The sequence below is a fragment of the Hibiscus syriacus genome, unplaced genomic scaffold, assembly GCF_006381635.1.
Source record: "Hibiscus syriacus cultivar Baekdansim isolate YM2019G1 unplaced genomic scaffold, ASM638163v2 tig00110338_pilon, whole genome shotgun sequence".
In the NCBI taxonomy this organism is placed as follows: Eukaryota; Viridiplantae; Streptophyta; class Magnoliopsida; order Malvales; family Malvaceae; genus Hibiscus; species Hibiscus syriacus.
The window spans coordinates 980,933-997,212 of NW_024062691.1; the positions used below are offsets into that span (position 1 = coordinate 980,933).

At 36.8% G+C, this 16,280-nt stretch overlaps 1 protein-coding gene across 1 annotated transcript; it reads right to left on the reverse strand.

The window, feature by feature from the left end:
• Window positions 1-61: 61 nt before the first annotated feature.
• On the reverse strand, window positions 62-16,115 carry LOC120120323 (probable DNA helicase MCM9). Its single transcript, XM_039139975.1, has 20 exons — window positions 15,953-16,115; window positions 15,744-15,846; window positions 15,325-15,424; window positions 15,086-15,224; window positions 14,834-14,900; window positions 14,492-14,666; window positions 13,461-13,560; window positions 12,539-12,636; window positions 5,642-5,707; window positions 5,445-5,537; window positions 4,798-4,914; window positions 3,677-3,749; window positions 2,912-2,978; window positions 1,802-1,883; window positions 1,529-1,650; window positions 1,350-1,417; window positions 1,008-1,117; window positions 874-921; window positions 595-747; window positions 62-340 (listed from the first exon to the last, which is right to left on the reverse strand). The coding sequence occupies exons 1-20, from the start codon at window positions 16,087-16,089 to the stop codon at window positions 255-257; spliced, it is 2,004 nt and encodes a 667-aa protein (XP_038995906.1). The 5' UTR covers window positions 16,090-16,115; the 3' UTR covers window positions 62-254.
• Between the last annotated feature and the right edge of the window lie 165 nt (window positions 16,116-16,280).

Here is a 16,280-nt window from a genome sequence, read left to right on the forward strand (position 1 = left end):
ATTGATAAATACAAACGAAATTCTTCTAAAAATTTACAGAACTAATCCCAATATACCATCAGCTGGAACTAGGGTTTTGAAATAAGTTTCAGTTCAAAAGGTTTTTCTTCTAAACTTTCACAACATCTACTTCCAGGCTAGCATTTAGGTACTAGCAAAGCGTAAGATGGTAAATTTTCTATAAGAACAGCTTATGGCTGTACCTGCAATCCGAAAAGCAACAAGGATGCTTCCATATTCTTGCAGATTTTCCATCAGCAGAAACCTCCCAAGCCATTTGATTCCTGGGACTCATCGACCAAACTTAACTTTTCAAGAATTATTTTTTCTTGCTTGGCATCTATACATTTAAGTCAAGAATTCAAAATACTTCCCTACGAAATAAATGTGATCATGCATGCAGAAACATTAAAATAACGAAGTGATGGCTTTACTATCTTTTGGTAGAATTCCAATTTGCCGAGTTCCTAAGTAACATTTCAATTAGAGCATCAGAGTTAAATGTATGGCTAAGTGGAAGGACTTTGGCATGTATGGATGCATGTCAGATATTCATCATGAATAATTTATAAAGTAGAGAGTTGGCAAGGATACATTCCTGATCAGGGTTCTCGGTGAAATTAGAGTGCATGGCGTTCCCTATGCTGTCTATAATGGCAGAGATAGTCATGGATGATTCAATGCATAAAATAGCTGCTATGGCATCTAATCTGGTAACCTCATTTCTGAACATAAGCCTTGCATGTGCTGCAACATTGAGAGCATCAAAATCATTATTGTCAACTGGATATAGCTGCAACATTGTGAACAAGATAGCCCAATGGAAAAAGTCAGGCAGATAAGGATGTTGAATCAACATATTCTCTAACATACCTTGAGCAAGGCGTATCAAGCTTTCAAGCATGCGCACCGTTGTTCTTGCTGTGTATTGTCCATTATGGTATGATCAAAGTGAACAAAATAAATGACAATTTTGATCTAGTAGAAAGGATTTCTAAAAGAGGAACCTGCGTTATGTGTGGCTGATCTCCTTTGGAGTTGATAATAACTTGAGATAACCATTTCGGCCTCTTTTGTAAGCATTGGTTTAAAGTGTTTTTTTACGTAGCCAATATACCTGCAAGACATCTACAAAAGCTACAAACTGAAATGATCCAAGGAGACACGTATTGTTGAGTACTTTGCAGTCCAGCATAAATTTGCTTCATATACTACCTAGAAACCCCAACCAATCCCATCCCACGAAAATGGGAAAAGAACAATAATGATAAGAGGGTTGCTAATAGAAGATGTTAAACAAAAGTTTTACAGAGTGATCCAATAGTTCCATGCACAAAAGAAAGATTTACCACCGAAGGTTAGAAAGTGGCCAGATATTTGCTAGATCTTCATCCTGCTTGCCATTTTTGTATTCTCCCTGAAGTTAAAATAAAATTGTGATATTAATATTCAAATCCTTTGTTCTTTTCCAAGGTCAGAGATCTATTCCAATGCCTCTACAAAATTTACAGCTTTAGGAACAAATTACCTCACCCAGAATGTGTGATGATACAACTGCATCCCATTCAGGATTCTTTGTATCCAAGAGGACAAGGACAATATCGAATCTACTTAGTAAGGGACCAGAAAGTGCCGTATTGACGGAGAGAGCTAGATTTGGTTAAGAACAATACAATATAAATAAAACTACGAGAAACACTCAGGGTAGATGGAATGAAACTAGAGATAGAAAAGTCTCGAGGAAAGAATTGTTTAGAAAGCAAAATTTCAATCAAACTAATTCTCTAAATTGAAATGATACGTTGATCAGGATCATAGTGTCCTTTGGGATTTGTTGCACCAAAAACAATTGTCCTGGTACTAAGAGTAGTAACAAGGCCAGCCTGAAAAATAAGAAAGATGCCAAAACTTGTTTAATAGTTTTGTTTATACCAAGAAGCAAGCATATATAGACATTCAAATAATTAAAGAACAAAAGATGGGTGCCAGATAACAAAATTTAAACAATCAAGGAAAATCAACAGCACATGGCAACATTTAGTGTAACTTGGTCAGCAACCTGCCTGTTCCATGTAGGAGGCAATGACATCCATCATTAACTTCATTAAATTCAACTCTCAACTTTCCTAAAGTATTCAAAACGAAACCATAATGTGGGAAGCAAAATTTGGACAAAAATGATATAGGCCCCATGCAAGAAAGTTGATTAACAAGCTTTGCTTCTGGCCCTCCAGAAAGAGGAATTTAACAATCAACCAAAATATTAAGTAGACATAGAAAACAGAAATGAAAGATCTCAAAGAATATTGCAAAGGCTGCATAAACTAATTAATCTTGATAGCTTCCAAGCTAAAATCAGATTTTTATGGTATTATCACGAATATAATGCAGCAAAATATACTATTCCAGATCTTCTCTAACAAGTAAAAGAAAATAAAACATGTGAAGTTGCAAAGACAGCATAGGCACTAGAAGATGGATATGGATATAGTATTGTACAGGGTAAGGATCTTCTCCACGACTTCGCCTTAAGGCTCGGAATGCACATTAAAGTTAATTGAAGATTCAATTTGTTGGAATAAATTGAGTAGGAAGATAAATGAAAATTAACTGAAAAAGGATAAATATTGACCATAAAACAACTCTAAAGTACATGTATCACCCTAGGATAAAGTGGCAAAGATCTCCACTACTTTTTCTACATTTCAAGTAGAACAGAGGATCCTTTTCCCACTGTACAAATCCTCTAGCCTGTCCTACCCCAAAAATAAATAAAAGATAAGGAATTAAACAACTCTAGGATTAATTATGACAGAGTGAAAGGTATTTTGAAAAGACTTTTTAACCAAAATAGTGATCCACATGAATTCGAACTTAAGGTATAGTAATGAATGTGGCAAAAATGCCCTACCTTTGCAACACTTATAGTCTGCTGCTCCATTGCTTCGTGTATAGTTGCCCTATCATGTTCTCTCATACTATATCCCACAGCCCCACCCCCAAAAAAGGAAGAAATACAATAAATAATTATTAAACAAAAAAGAAAATACAAATCAGTTAAAAAATTAGTTCCATAAATACATGAATCATAACCGCCATCAAAAAGCTAATCATGCGGGTGGGCATTGTCTATGTATCATAAAAGGTTAATATGCCTGTGTACGCTTCTTCAGGGCTGCTGTTTAACATGTGTTATCATTTCATTTCGAGTTTGGAAACCAAGTATGTTGCTTTAGGTTGATGCTTTGTTTAGATCCTATTTCTGGCTTGGTCTTTTATCTTGTATATCCTAGTCTTTAACCATTTGGAGTATACAGTACTTATTTTCTATCAATATTACTTGCTATTTTATCGTTCAGAAATATAAAGTTTCTTTGTGAAAGAGAATGTTCTTAAAAGACCAAAGAAAGCAACTTCAGAAGCATATCTCCTATTACATATTCCTCAAGAATATATTCATGTATAAATATTTGTCGGTATCATATGTTGATAGCAATACAACTGTGATGACCTGTGTAATGTATAAGATGAGAAAACCGTTTTGCTCCTAGCAAAGTTCTTAGAACCACCTTTGAACATAGAACAGAAGGGCTTAAATATTGTCGTTAGTTCTTAATCAAATTCCCTTGCTAAAAAGATAAAATAAAAATTCATGATTATTATTTTGAGGGCATACCTATCAAATTCATCAATACAACAAAGACCTCCATCTGCTAGAACAAGGGCCCCAGCTTCTAACATCCACTCCCCTAGTAATATCATAGGTATATTAGCCCTCTAACTAGATGAAACTTACATAAATTTTCAAAAGACAAGCAAAGCCATGAGTGTAAATCCTTGCCCTTCAATAAACATATAAAAGACAATTGTAAGACCATACCAGCTCCTCTTTCCCTAATAAGGTTGCCCTTATGGATGCCATGGAGATGGTTGAATCAAAACTTTATCAGAAAACAAAATGTAAGGAGGTACAAGTTCGTAATAATAATTTAACTGATTTGTTACCTTCAAAGAGACAATTAACTATTTACATATCAGTAATCATTTTTTTCATTATAGAATGATTTTGAGGTAAACAAGTTGAAGAAATGAGCCAAACTGTGTTACAAAAAATCATATGAATATATTTTCATATTCAAGTTCCAGTTTCATTAACCTCCAAAATTAAGCAGTCTGAATGGTTTAATGTACTGTCAACCTTTCTTATATCCTAGTCTCTAGCTCCAACAACTTTCACTCATCTCCTTTCCTGCCATTTATCATTGCCATTAAATTGTTACACCAGACAACAGAATAAAATAATCACATAGAACCTTTTGAAAAGAACAAAAGTGAATTGTGAATTTCGGCCATTGTTTCAATTAGCTCAGGTGCAGAAATATTTTCTGTCCGTTCCACCCGTATTTCATGCCAAGCCTCAAGAATGAATCACATTTTTCCAAGAATCATCTAGTCAAGTTGTGGAACATTTAACACAACCTTTAGGTGATTTGCTGCAAATCTAAAGCATTTATTTATCTTAATTTTATTGTCTCTTGAATTATTTGAGCAATAAAAGGGAAAAGCAATGTATAAGTAGCCAAACTTTCACCATTTTTCATATTCTCAGCTCTAAAAATATCACCCTTGGCTAGTATACATTATACCTCAGCAGTTGTTTAATCCAATTCATGATTATTTTCTTCAAGTTCACCAAATTAATTAAATTACATAATCACATGTACTATTATTTATTATCAACACTAACAGCTTTTCTTAAGGGAATCCAAATTCCAATAAAGGTGACATGAAAGTTACCACCATCCTTGACAGCAGCAACAGTCAGTCCAGCACTAGTGCTTCCCAGGCCAGTTGTGATGACAGATCGGTTGCTTAATTTTGCAGCAAATTTCAAGAACTGAGATTTTCCCGTACCTGTAAAAAAAACTATAATAATTTTACTCTTTACATGACATGAATCCTAGTATTCAAAAAATTCAAAGATTTCACGCACACTCTGAATCTTTTTAAATCGTAGGGAAATTTAAGTTGTTTGTGCGCACTTGAAGGCATGAGTCAGTCCTTGCATATACGCATGGGCAAGTCCATATCTCAACTATTTGGAAAAAGGATTTGACCAGGAACTTCTTAATAATGGTTCGACTTTGGGGACTCATCACCCAGGGGTCTTGAGGATTTAAACAAAAAATGCAGGGGTTTGCAGCCAATTATAATTGTCTAGAACCAAAATATTCAAATCTAGCATATTACATGATACAGCAGGTAAATAATTATAATCCATGATACGATTTAACTGTAGTTTACATAGTACCAAGAAAATACCTTATTCAGTTGCTTTCAAGGAATACGGCTCAATAAAAGAGGCTATCAGTTCAAACATGAAATCGCAGATCAATTTAAAGGCTAAAGAAGTGAATATTTAAGAAAGAACCCCATATCGTAACCTGGGTCACCGACAAGAAGCAAGTGAGACTCTCCTCGAATTTTTGTCCCAGAAGCATCAACATGTTGAACACCTCCAATCAGAGTCAGTGCGACTGAGATCAAGTAAGTAAAAGTTCAGTATGCTGTTTTCCAAAACTTTCATATATGCCTACACATGCATGAATGTGTATCAAGAGAAAATATGGGGTGACAACACCTGCAAGTTTCACGGTGAAGAGTCCAAAAACTTGTGGGCAAATTCCTCGTAGAATAGCATTTCTACCTGGGTTGGCATTAAGATACTTTCACTTATGCAGGAAAAAGTTAAAAAAGTCAATTGATTTTTTTTATAAGAAGAGGAGGCCTCGTTAAAAACCCCCTTCATGATTAATGGAGTGGCAAAAGGTACTCCTTAATCAGCGGAAGGAGGAAAAGAGTGCCTCAAAATTCATTAATAACAGAAAAATGAAAAATACATAATGTTTAAATACAGCCAAGATCACCCCCTTACAATGAATAACCCGAAAAACAAAAAATAAACAACCCACACAAAAACATCCAAACATAAATATCCAAACTAGCCAATGCCAGTCTTTGCTAAACCATCAGCCTCAATATTTGTTGTCCTAGCTACCCATCTAATTACACCCTCCAAGGCTCTTAACCTATCAGCAATGTCCTTAACAATTGTAACATACACACCTGGACATCTATCCATATTCTTAACCCACTCCACTGACAACTTACTATCACTTTCAATAATTTTTTTTTGATCCACAAAATGCATGCATAAAAGCCTAAACATCAACAAGTTCCAAGATGTCGGGTATAATATAATCGTGTTTACTCGGTTATTAAACACGTCCAAAACAAAGGAATCAGCAACGACTTGCCCCCATAATTTGTGGTTTGCTTTGGGCACCAACCTAATATCAACTAATCTTACATTTGAGAGTTTCTTGGTCAACTTTTTTCAAAAAAAGAGCATGAAATTTCAAGGGATCACTGCCCGGGATTTCCCAGAAGCCTCTCGACCGCAGCGTGGACGTTTCCAGCGGTAGCTCGTAGTGCTCTGATATTCTCTTGCGTATCATAGAAACCCATTTCTTGGAGCTCCATCAAGGAAGGAGGACCCGGGCCAGTAGCCTCTTGGAAAGAACCTAGCACCGAACCATCATCATCTCTTAAGATCCCACCTATTCCACTTTTCTTCCAATCACCACTGACTGCTGCATCCACATTCAGTTTAAGAAAGCCCTTTGGAGGAGGAGACCAAGGCAACAGATTGAATAACGTATTTCTGGAAGACGAGCAGAAATCTCCAAGGGAGGGATCACTAATAAGAGAGTTTAGAAATGGAGACATCTTTGAACTTAGATAAGAACCAAGAAGCAAGCCTAAATCTTGCCATGAAAAATAAATCAACTTGATCTAACATTCCCCCCTCAAACACAATGACATTTCTATATTTCCAAATTGTCCAAAGAACAACGCCCGGAATAAAGGACCAAATAAATGAATGAGACACCAAATCTTCCCAAGCTAAAAGAAAATTTTGTGCATTTTCATGAAAAACCGAAATGATTCTCCAAAACTTCATGAACCTATTCCATAGAGTCCACGCAACAGAGAAGGTGAAGAATAAATGTGAGGATGATTCCTTCTCCGTTTTACAAAATGGGCATAAAACGTCCGCAATCCCCGTAACCCCTCTCTTAAGTAATTATGTCTTTACTTACAATTTGAGATGCACAACCTGCCACATAAAAGACTCCACTCTTGGAGGCACCAAACCCCTCCAAAGGTTGTTCTTCCAAAAAAGGATCAGCATTCGAACTAGAGGAGCACGACTTAACACAAGAGTTGACAGAGTAGACACACTCCCCATTTCCTCTCCATATCATACCATACCTCGAATCTTCGGAAAGACTAATTTTATTGATAATAGTCAACAAATCTGACCACTGTACCAGTTCTCAATCACTCAAGTTTCTCCTCAACTGTACATGCCAAAACCAACCTGCTGATCGATACTCACCAAACTCTATTAACTTGCCATTCTGATTTATAGATAGGGCAAACAGTCTAGGGAAAACAACTTTGAATGGAGAATTTGACGCCCAAATGTCATGTCAAAATCGGATGTTCTCGCCATTGCCCACTTGGACTTTAAATAAGCTGCGAAACTTGGAACCAAAAAAAAACTTCTTTAAAATGGTTATTTCACCACTGATTTCCAAAGTCAAGAAGCTTGAGTTGGAGTCTTACTGTTGAACATTAATAAGCTAGTGTCCAAATTGTACTTGCTGCAAATCATCTTCTTCCAAACGGACTCCTTATCATTAGCGAACCTCTAAGACCACTTTCCTAAGAGAGTTTTATTCATAAAATTGAGGTCCAACACACCCAGACCACCATTATTTTTAGCTTTACACACTGTCAACCAATTTACCCAATGAATCTTATTCTTCTCTATTCCTCCTCCCCATAAAAATTTTGCCACGATGGAATTGAGTTTTTTATTCACGGAAGAAGGAATCTTAAATAAGGACATATAATAAGTAGGAAGCGAGCACAAAACCGTCTTTAACAAGACCAATCTCCCTGCCAAAGAAAGGGTTGTTGCCTTCCAACCACAGAACAGACCCGAAGAAACCGCCTTCAGAAGCAATAAGTTAAGAAGTTCCCCAATCAAGTTAAACAATAATGGGGAAAGGGAGCAACCCTGTCTAAGACCCCTTGCCATTGGAAATTCCTCAGAAGGTACCTCATTCACCAAAACTGACACTGAGGCGGTTGTCACACATTTTCTTATCCAACTACACCATTTAGTTCCGAAACCCATCTTCTCCATCACTTTAAAGATAATAGGCCAATCCACCATTTCATAAGCTTTCCTGAAATCCACCTTGAACAAACAACCCTTCAGTCATTTTTTCCTCCAATAGTCAATTCCTTCATTAGCAATAAAAGAGCAATCAAGGATTTGTCAACCAGGAATGAAAGCAAATTGCGAAGAACTGATGATATCATTTATGCAACTTCTCAATCTCCTCGAAAGACACTTCGAAAGAATCTTCGAAAGAATCTTGTACATCCCTCCTACTTAGCTGATAGGTTTGTAATCATCTAAACCACCAATGTTAGAACCTTTCAGGATGAGAGTTATGAAAGTATAATTAACTTCGTGCTCCCAATCTTTCCCCAAGAAAAAATTGTGAAAAAAATTTCAGAATATCTTCTTTTAGGAATGACCAAAACCTTTTGAAGAACACCATATTCAACCCATCAGGCCCTGGAGCTTTATTGCTATCACACGAGTTTAAAGCCTCCCAAATTTCTTCCTTCGAAAACTCCTTTTCTAAAAGAAGGCATTGCTCCAAGGAAATTCTAGAAAAATTCAGCTTAAAATCTTCCACTTCCAAGGTTGAACGAAAATTATAAACTTCGAAAAAGTGTTCTCGGACACTTGCCTTGATAAGAATCGGATCATTGATGATCTCACCTTTAACGTTAAGAGCATTCAAGGAGTTCATCCTCTTTCTAATGGAAGCACAAGTATGGAAAAATCTTGAATTACGGTCTCCATCTTTTACCCATTTCGCTCTTGAATTTTGGAACCAAATTTGCTCCTCAATTTTATAAAGCCTCCACAATTCATTCTCAAGGAAATCAATTCTGCAGCAATTCCACTTCCACTTGAATCTTGCTTCTGCTAAAAATCCTTTTCTAAATTATGAATTTTTCCTTCTAAGTCAAGAATCAAAGCACCTGGAAACTTGTCTCTATTTCCAGACCAGTTTTTAATAGCAGCTTTTGTGCTTCTTAGAATACTCAAAATTCAAACTCTTTTCTGGTTTTTCTTGCACTCTTTAATAGACGAAAACACCAGCTCCTCAAAACCATCCTCATTCATTAAATAATTAAACAACTTGAAAGGTCTCTTACTCCAATTTACTCCACCATTCTCGAGGATAATGGCATTATGATCAGAAATAGACTTAGGAAGTAAAGATTGGATGATATCATGAAAAGCTGTCAAGAAATTAACATTCACCAAGAACCTGTCCAATCTAACAAAAGTAGGAAATTCCCGATTATTGCACCAAGTAAACCTTCCCCCAGATAATGGTAGATCAATTAGGCTGGCTTGGTGAATAAAATGCCTAAAAATCTCCATAGAATTTATGTTTTGAGCTCTACCTTTCTTCTCTTCTTCTGTTAAATAAACATTTAAGTTCCCTCCCACAAATAAAGGTAATCTATGACAATTCATAAACAAACACAGCTCCTCGAAAAAGCTAGCTTTCTCATCCTCCGCGGAAGGCCCATAAACGTTAATAAATCCACCTAAATTGATTTGTTCTAAATTTCCCAAAGATGGCAATGTATCTTCTGTTGATATGATGGTCTTCCACTTTGAAAATGTTGTCATTCCAACAGCTTAAAATACCTCCTGAGGAGCCTTCAGCTGGCGAGTCAACACACCCTTGAAGATTATTCAACCCATTTCTTCTAAAGAATGAACTTGGTAAGTTCTCAACTTTGGTTTCTTGCTGAAATAAAAACGATGGATTATTCTTAGAAACCATTTTTTGGACAGCACATTGTTTCTCATTTTTTTCCCAAACCCCTAACATTCCATGAAACTATAGCTAACTTTGGCATTATAATATAATTATCTAGGAACATAACTCTCCCCCAAAATATCAGCCACCTCATCTAGCCAAACTAATGCCTTTCTCCAAATTCATAATTTTTTCCAGAAAGGCTTTTTTCCCTTCCTTGAAGGATACACCCAGCAACTTGCTTATTTCCCAAGTATCCAGAGCTTCCTCCAACAACATCGAAAAAGCTGAGGAGGATATTGTAAAAATGATAACCTGATCTAAGGCATCCCTTATCAAAGATCTTTTAAATCTCCTGTTGATTTTCTTTTTTATAGAGCCAGAACTATCGCCTTCCGAATAACATCCTTCATCGAGACTGTAATGACCTCTGTACTCTGTTTGTCCCTGAGAATTAAAGTCCACACAACCTTCTCTAGTAAACCCTGCCTCCGGGTTTTCAAATTGACCCGATCGTAAAACTAGAGCCATTTCCTTCTGTTTGCCTATATCCCCCTCTGTTTCAGTAGTTAAACCCTGCTCCTCTCGAAGCCAGATTTTCCTCACCCTAGACCTTCTATATACTCTGTTATAACTGCCCATCCTACTCCTTCCATCCGGGCACTCTTCATGGATAATGAACTTGTTGAACGGTATGACGATCTACCCCTTGAACGATTCTCAGTAAAACCTTCAACAGACCCAATCTTTGCTAAATTCGCTGTTGGAGCCTCTATTCCGACCACTGCTCCCAACTCGCAAGGATTCTTCCCACAGTTGCCTTTGTCCCCTGTGTTACAGGACAAAACCAGATTCTGTTTCTGATCCACAAGCCCGAAACCATTTAATTTAACTGCTAGACCAGCAGGGATAATCTTCAGGATAAGAGAATCAGGCTCACTATTTCCCACTGATTGGGCCTGAGTGCTAATATTTGAACAATCCATATTTCTGATGCCCAGTCCCACATACTCCCCAACATTGCTTCTCCCAAAATCGAGGAACTCTGACACCCCGCTATTAATGTATTTCCCATCCCTGCTTCTCATTGGAAAATGTTGTCCCCCACCAACTCCAACCAACCCGGAAGAAATACCTTGTTCATCCTCGACTAACCGATCAGAACCTTCCTCGTCAGCTGTCTTTCGACTGTCAGCTTCCTCCTCCAACAGTCCTTGCTCAATGTCTCTATCATTGGAATCTTTCTCCGACGTTTTGCTTAGAAAAACACTCGACGTATTAGACACTGATCCCATCTTAATACTCACCTTGAAGGACCTTCCGTACGACCCTAAAGTGATCACGTCCGGGACGTCAAACGGGCTCTCGCCACCCTAACCAGAATTCTCGCCATCAAGAGGTCTTTCCTATTTCTTGTCGAATCCTGAATGCCTTCCACTGTCCCCCACCTCCCAGCTAACCTTTCCAGAAAAGAATCTTGCTAGCACAAAAGTGGGACACCATATAACTCGACCAGGCAATAAGCCATTGGCACGTCATCTTCATTCAGCAAAGGTGCCAACCGGTCGAACCAGAACCATAACTCCTCACTCTTGTTCGTCCATGCCTCCATCATCTCATCAGTCGATTTGAAAGTGACGACACAAGAGTTCCAAACGTATCCCCAACTAGCAATATGAACTTCATAACCCTCCAGAGCTTTCTGTACCAACTCCAGCTCGAAAGAATGTTTGACGATCCCCGTTAGTGACCGTTTCACCCAGCTTGAACTTTCAGAAGGGATATGCATCTCCAAAATATTCTTCTTCCCTCTCACCCTGTCTACACTGTCATTCCTAATCTCCTTGTATTCCAAATCACTCCTCTGCCTTCTGTTCTTCAACAAAGCATCCTTATAGGATCTATCATCCCTTATACTCCTCGGAAGCTCAGCTTTCTCCTTCAGTTTTGCTCTTTCTTCTATATTTGGCCTTGAAGCATCAGTCAATGATCGTTTTGTCCCCACTATCCTTGATCAATTTTTCTGATATTTTGCGGCTCCTACTGATACTTTCCTCCCATCTATCCACGATCCGTTTATATTCTCGATTGCCTTCCTCAAACCTGCCTCATTACCAAACTGCACAAAAGTGAATGTGGAGGATTTGTATTTTGGTTTATTCGTTTCACTTGGAATGAAGACTCTCACTACAAGGCCCTGGAAGAGAAACAATTCCCTCAACGCTCGTCTTGAGACTCTCTTGCTTAGATTACCTACGAAAGCAGTCCAAACCTCATCGGAAGAGGACTGACCTTTCAATTTCTCTCTCTCTACGCCTCTACCTCTCTCACTCATTTTTTTGTTGTCTTTCCCCACTATAAAAGTCAATTGTAAATAATGGAAATAGCTAAACTAAATGTGAATTCATATGAAAAAAAATAAAATAAAACATGCTCCATAAAGGTTTCCAAAAATATAGTAAGAAAATGTTACATGATCATAAAGAAAAATTTTATTACTAGACATGAAATATCTAGAGGACAAATACATGACCAGCTATTCTTACCTTTCAATGGGGTGTCTCTAAAGTCTAACCAGAATTGCTTGAATTTCATACAAACATCGTCAGGAATATCAATGTCTAATTTCAACTCATTAGTTCTCCTAAGATGAGAGAAGTAAATTAAGAAAATTAGCTCCCCGAAACATGAAAACAACAATAATTTAGAACAAATAATTGTTATTAAGGAGATCATAAACCCAAATTAATGTGTTTCTTGATGAGTTACAAACAAACGAAAGGAAGATTTGAGAACATGAAATAGGTTAACATTTACCCTGACGTTATAAGTACATTTCTCATGATTGTTTTATCTTTTGTTATACTCACAGATCATATGGGAAAGATTGAGACTCTGAGTACCATCAATTGACATGCCTTGTATGCAAGGCACTTATATTAATAGATTTTACGAAACACAATCCTATTTACAGAAATAAAATCATTTATCTTCAGCTAACAACGGTTACTAGTACATAGTTTCCAATTTTTAGCTTAATATGTGTGCTAAAATAGGATTCATTTCCAAAGAGATGAGCCATGTTGCCAAGCAGAAACAATATTCAAAATGGAGATCTTTCAATCTCTCATGGAAATACTTAAAAAGGGCAGTGAATAGGGAAGTCGTTCCATGGAAAGGTCTATAACTTGTCATCATTTAGGATTAACTAATTATTTGAGTTTATGTATATATATTATTCAATTGAATTACATGCAGTCAAAATTATAAGAGGTCAGCATCCCCTTTAGTTGATAATCAATTTAGGTCTCAGACCAAGTTACAATGGAAACGACTACATAATCTCAAACGGATATAATGTTTAAGCCTTAAGAATTTTAGATAATCTTCCTTTTCTCTCCAGTTATTTTTACAACAATGATAGCAGCATTAGAGAAAGGGGACAAAATCATGGGTGATTCTTGTTACCTCACATGGTTGGCAATTAATATGGGATCAAGATCACAGCGTACATCTTTTAAATCAGGAGACCACTTAGCAGTCAAGATACCTGTAACGATTACGTCATCTAGAGAGAAAGAGTCATTATTAGCTCTGAGAAATTAGATAGTAAGGAAAACAAAAACAAGTATAAAATTAAAGAAATAAGCAGGATGTATCTAAAATAGATTGTTTGGCATTACATCCAGATATTATAATGAAATGTAAGGCATATTCATGATATAGAAGCAGCAAATGTAAGATATAACATTGTGGTTGTGGTATAGAAGGGACAGGGACAAACAGCGGACATCCATTCCAATAGCTTTTTCTCGAGTAATACCTACTTTCCCAGACTCCTTTATGGTAGGTTTAACCAGAGTCAGCACAGGTTAATGGCTGATCCATGTTTTATCTTATCTGGCAATCTCTGAATTCAGTACAACTAAAAGATATGAGCACTGTCATCATTACAGATATGAGAATCCTGAAATGATTTTTAGGTACGTATGCACCTACCTACATATGATATTTTGAAAATTATATTGAAAAGAAATTATACATTTGCCACCTTGAACAACTGAAACCAAAACAATCCCGTCCAACTCAGGCAATGATTATAGCTAACATAGCCTAAAATGTGGCTTGAGTGCTTCCCCGTGATATTATTATATATTACTAACTGAAGTCAAAAAGACTGTAAACAATGACTGATTCACAAGAGAAGATCCTATCTCAATTCAATGCTGACCAACCCTCTAATTGTCTTTTCCCTTCTTCTTAAAGCATCATGAAAGATTATTAGACTCAATGGGAGATAGAATCGAACTTGTAATCCATGTCTAACTTGTTTTTTTTTTAAAACCCAGTGAATACATAATAGGAAAAAGCATTCCATGGCACCGTAAGCGAAGTTTTCTATTCCATAGCAAGATAAGAGAAGTTCCCATGTGGACAGAATCCAACAAAGGTAATGTTCAGGAAAATTTCAAGAAAAATGGAAGTTATGCCTGTAGTACCTCCAGCTTTAACAATGTCAACAAGATCATCTTGGAGAATTACTAGAATTGAACGAGGGATCACACCAACACCCAACACCTGTGTGCTTTCTTGAATTTTTATTTCCTGATAATCATGACAGACGGTGGTATTTTCTACACAGATGAATTTAGAGCCTTCACAAGGATTGGACCTCTGTTATAAACAAGAAGATCTTTACCAAAACATAATGTGTGACCACACCAAATACAGAAGACAAAATACTTACAACACTAAATTTTAAACTAAGAAAATGAAGAACGAAAGGAACAAAACTCATTCTTGCAACACAAACTAAAGAAAGTTTGAAACTGACAATAAACCTGAGAAGGGCAGACTGAAGGAAGCGTTATCTTGTTTCTTGTTTCAAGTTCAGGATAAAGAGGAAACCTAGAAACATTTTCAATCGAACTAACAGTCAGCATACACCTTGGAATATCACTGGGTTGGCTGCCAACAGTTTTTAACCATCATTCTATAATATGTACTGACCAATGTAGGCCCCAAGGAAATACAAGAGTAGCGTACTCTAGAATAAATAAATGCATATAGCATGAACTAGAAATCAAACCTACATGTGCTTGCATTTCTTGCACTGATATGTCCTTTCCCCCTCATACATCTTCACTGCTCCAGATCGAATTACTGTCCCCTTGAGAGTAAGAAGAATTCCTCGGTGTTTCACCCTCACACACCCAATTCTTGGAAATGTCTCTGTTCCAAATTTAGATTCACCCATCAATCAAACTTTCAAATCAATAAAACAAATATCAAAAGGTGCATATAGGATCCTAGAACACAAGTACGAGCAGACCAGGAAATTCAAGAGGAGAGCCACAGACATTGAAACGAACATGAATGAATTTCTTTTCAACCCCTTTCTCATGTGATACCATGTCTTTCAATACTTTTTTCTGCAAAAAATCACATCAAACGCATCCATATTATAGTTTCACTTTGGATGTGAAAAAATATACAGAAAGATTGAAATTTGCCCATAACAACATCAAGATGCTTTATATCTATATATTTTCCACTTCTTAGTCCAAAGACTATATAAATTGACTCGCATTTTACACCCACTTAAAATTGATGAATATCGGGAGGCTAAAACGGGGGAAAAGTGTATGAACAAAAAATCCATATCCGATTTGGTTCTTAATTCAGGAAACTTATTCTGATGAGCATAAGAATTAATACTTTAGCACATATGTTTGAGTTAGATGAAATTACATGAGCCAAAATTGCGGCTTGGTCAAAGAATCTCAAATAGTCAATTGGGTTGGCGAAAACGAGGCGGGCTAGAGGAGGATCAGCATCCATCAGCTCGGCATAACTACAACATAAAAAGCGAGATAAAAAGGGATGAAAATGAGAAAAAAGACGGAAAAAAAACTTAGAGGGGAAAAAGATGTAGATAGATAGAGGAAGAGAGAAAGTACTCTAGGAAAAGAGCATAGTGAAGTTTAGCGTCAGGAGAGAGAGTGATTGAACGGAGCTGATCGGAATGGCAATGTAACAGATATTCCACTGCCGAAACCAGCCGCATAGGCACCTCCTCTTGCTTTCTCAAATCCATGGCCCTCTGATTGCGGCGAGACGAAACCTAATGGCGGGAAAACGGCTGTAAATACATTAGAGAATAAAAGATAAGTCCACGTCGTGCCGAGGGGTAAGAGATAATACAAAACTTATTTTCATAAGAAAATAGAATACTTATTAAATTAAGAAAAATAAAAATTATAAATCATAGATATATAAAATAAAGAT

Bases quoted from the DNA above. Each gene is read 5' to 3' on its own strand.
- LOC120120323 (XM_039139975.1), bottom strand. From the start codon at position 16,089: ATGGATTTGAGAAAGCAAGAGGAGGTGCCTATGCGGCTGGTTTCGGCA. The intron at 1,651-1,801 runs GTATCATTTCAA...AACCAAATCTAG, and splicing joins ACACTATGATCCTGATCAAC to CTCTCTCCGTCAATACGGCA. The intron at 748-873 runs GTATGTTAGAGA...TCAATGTTGCAG, and splicing joins CTTGATACGCCTTGCTCAAG to CACATGCAAGGCTTATGTTC.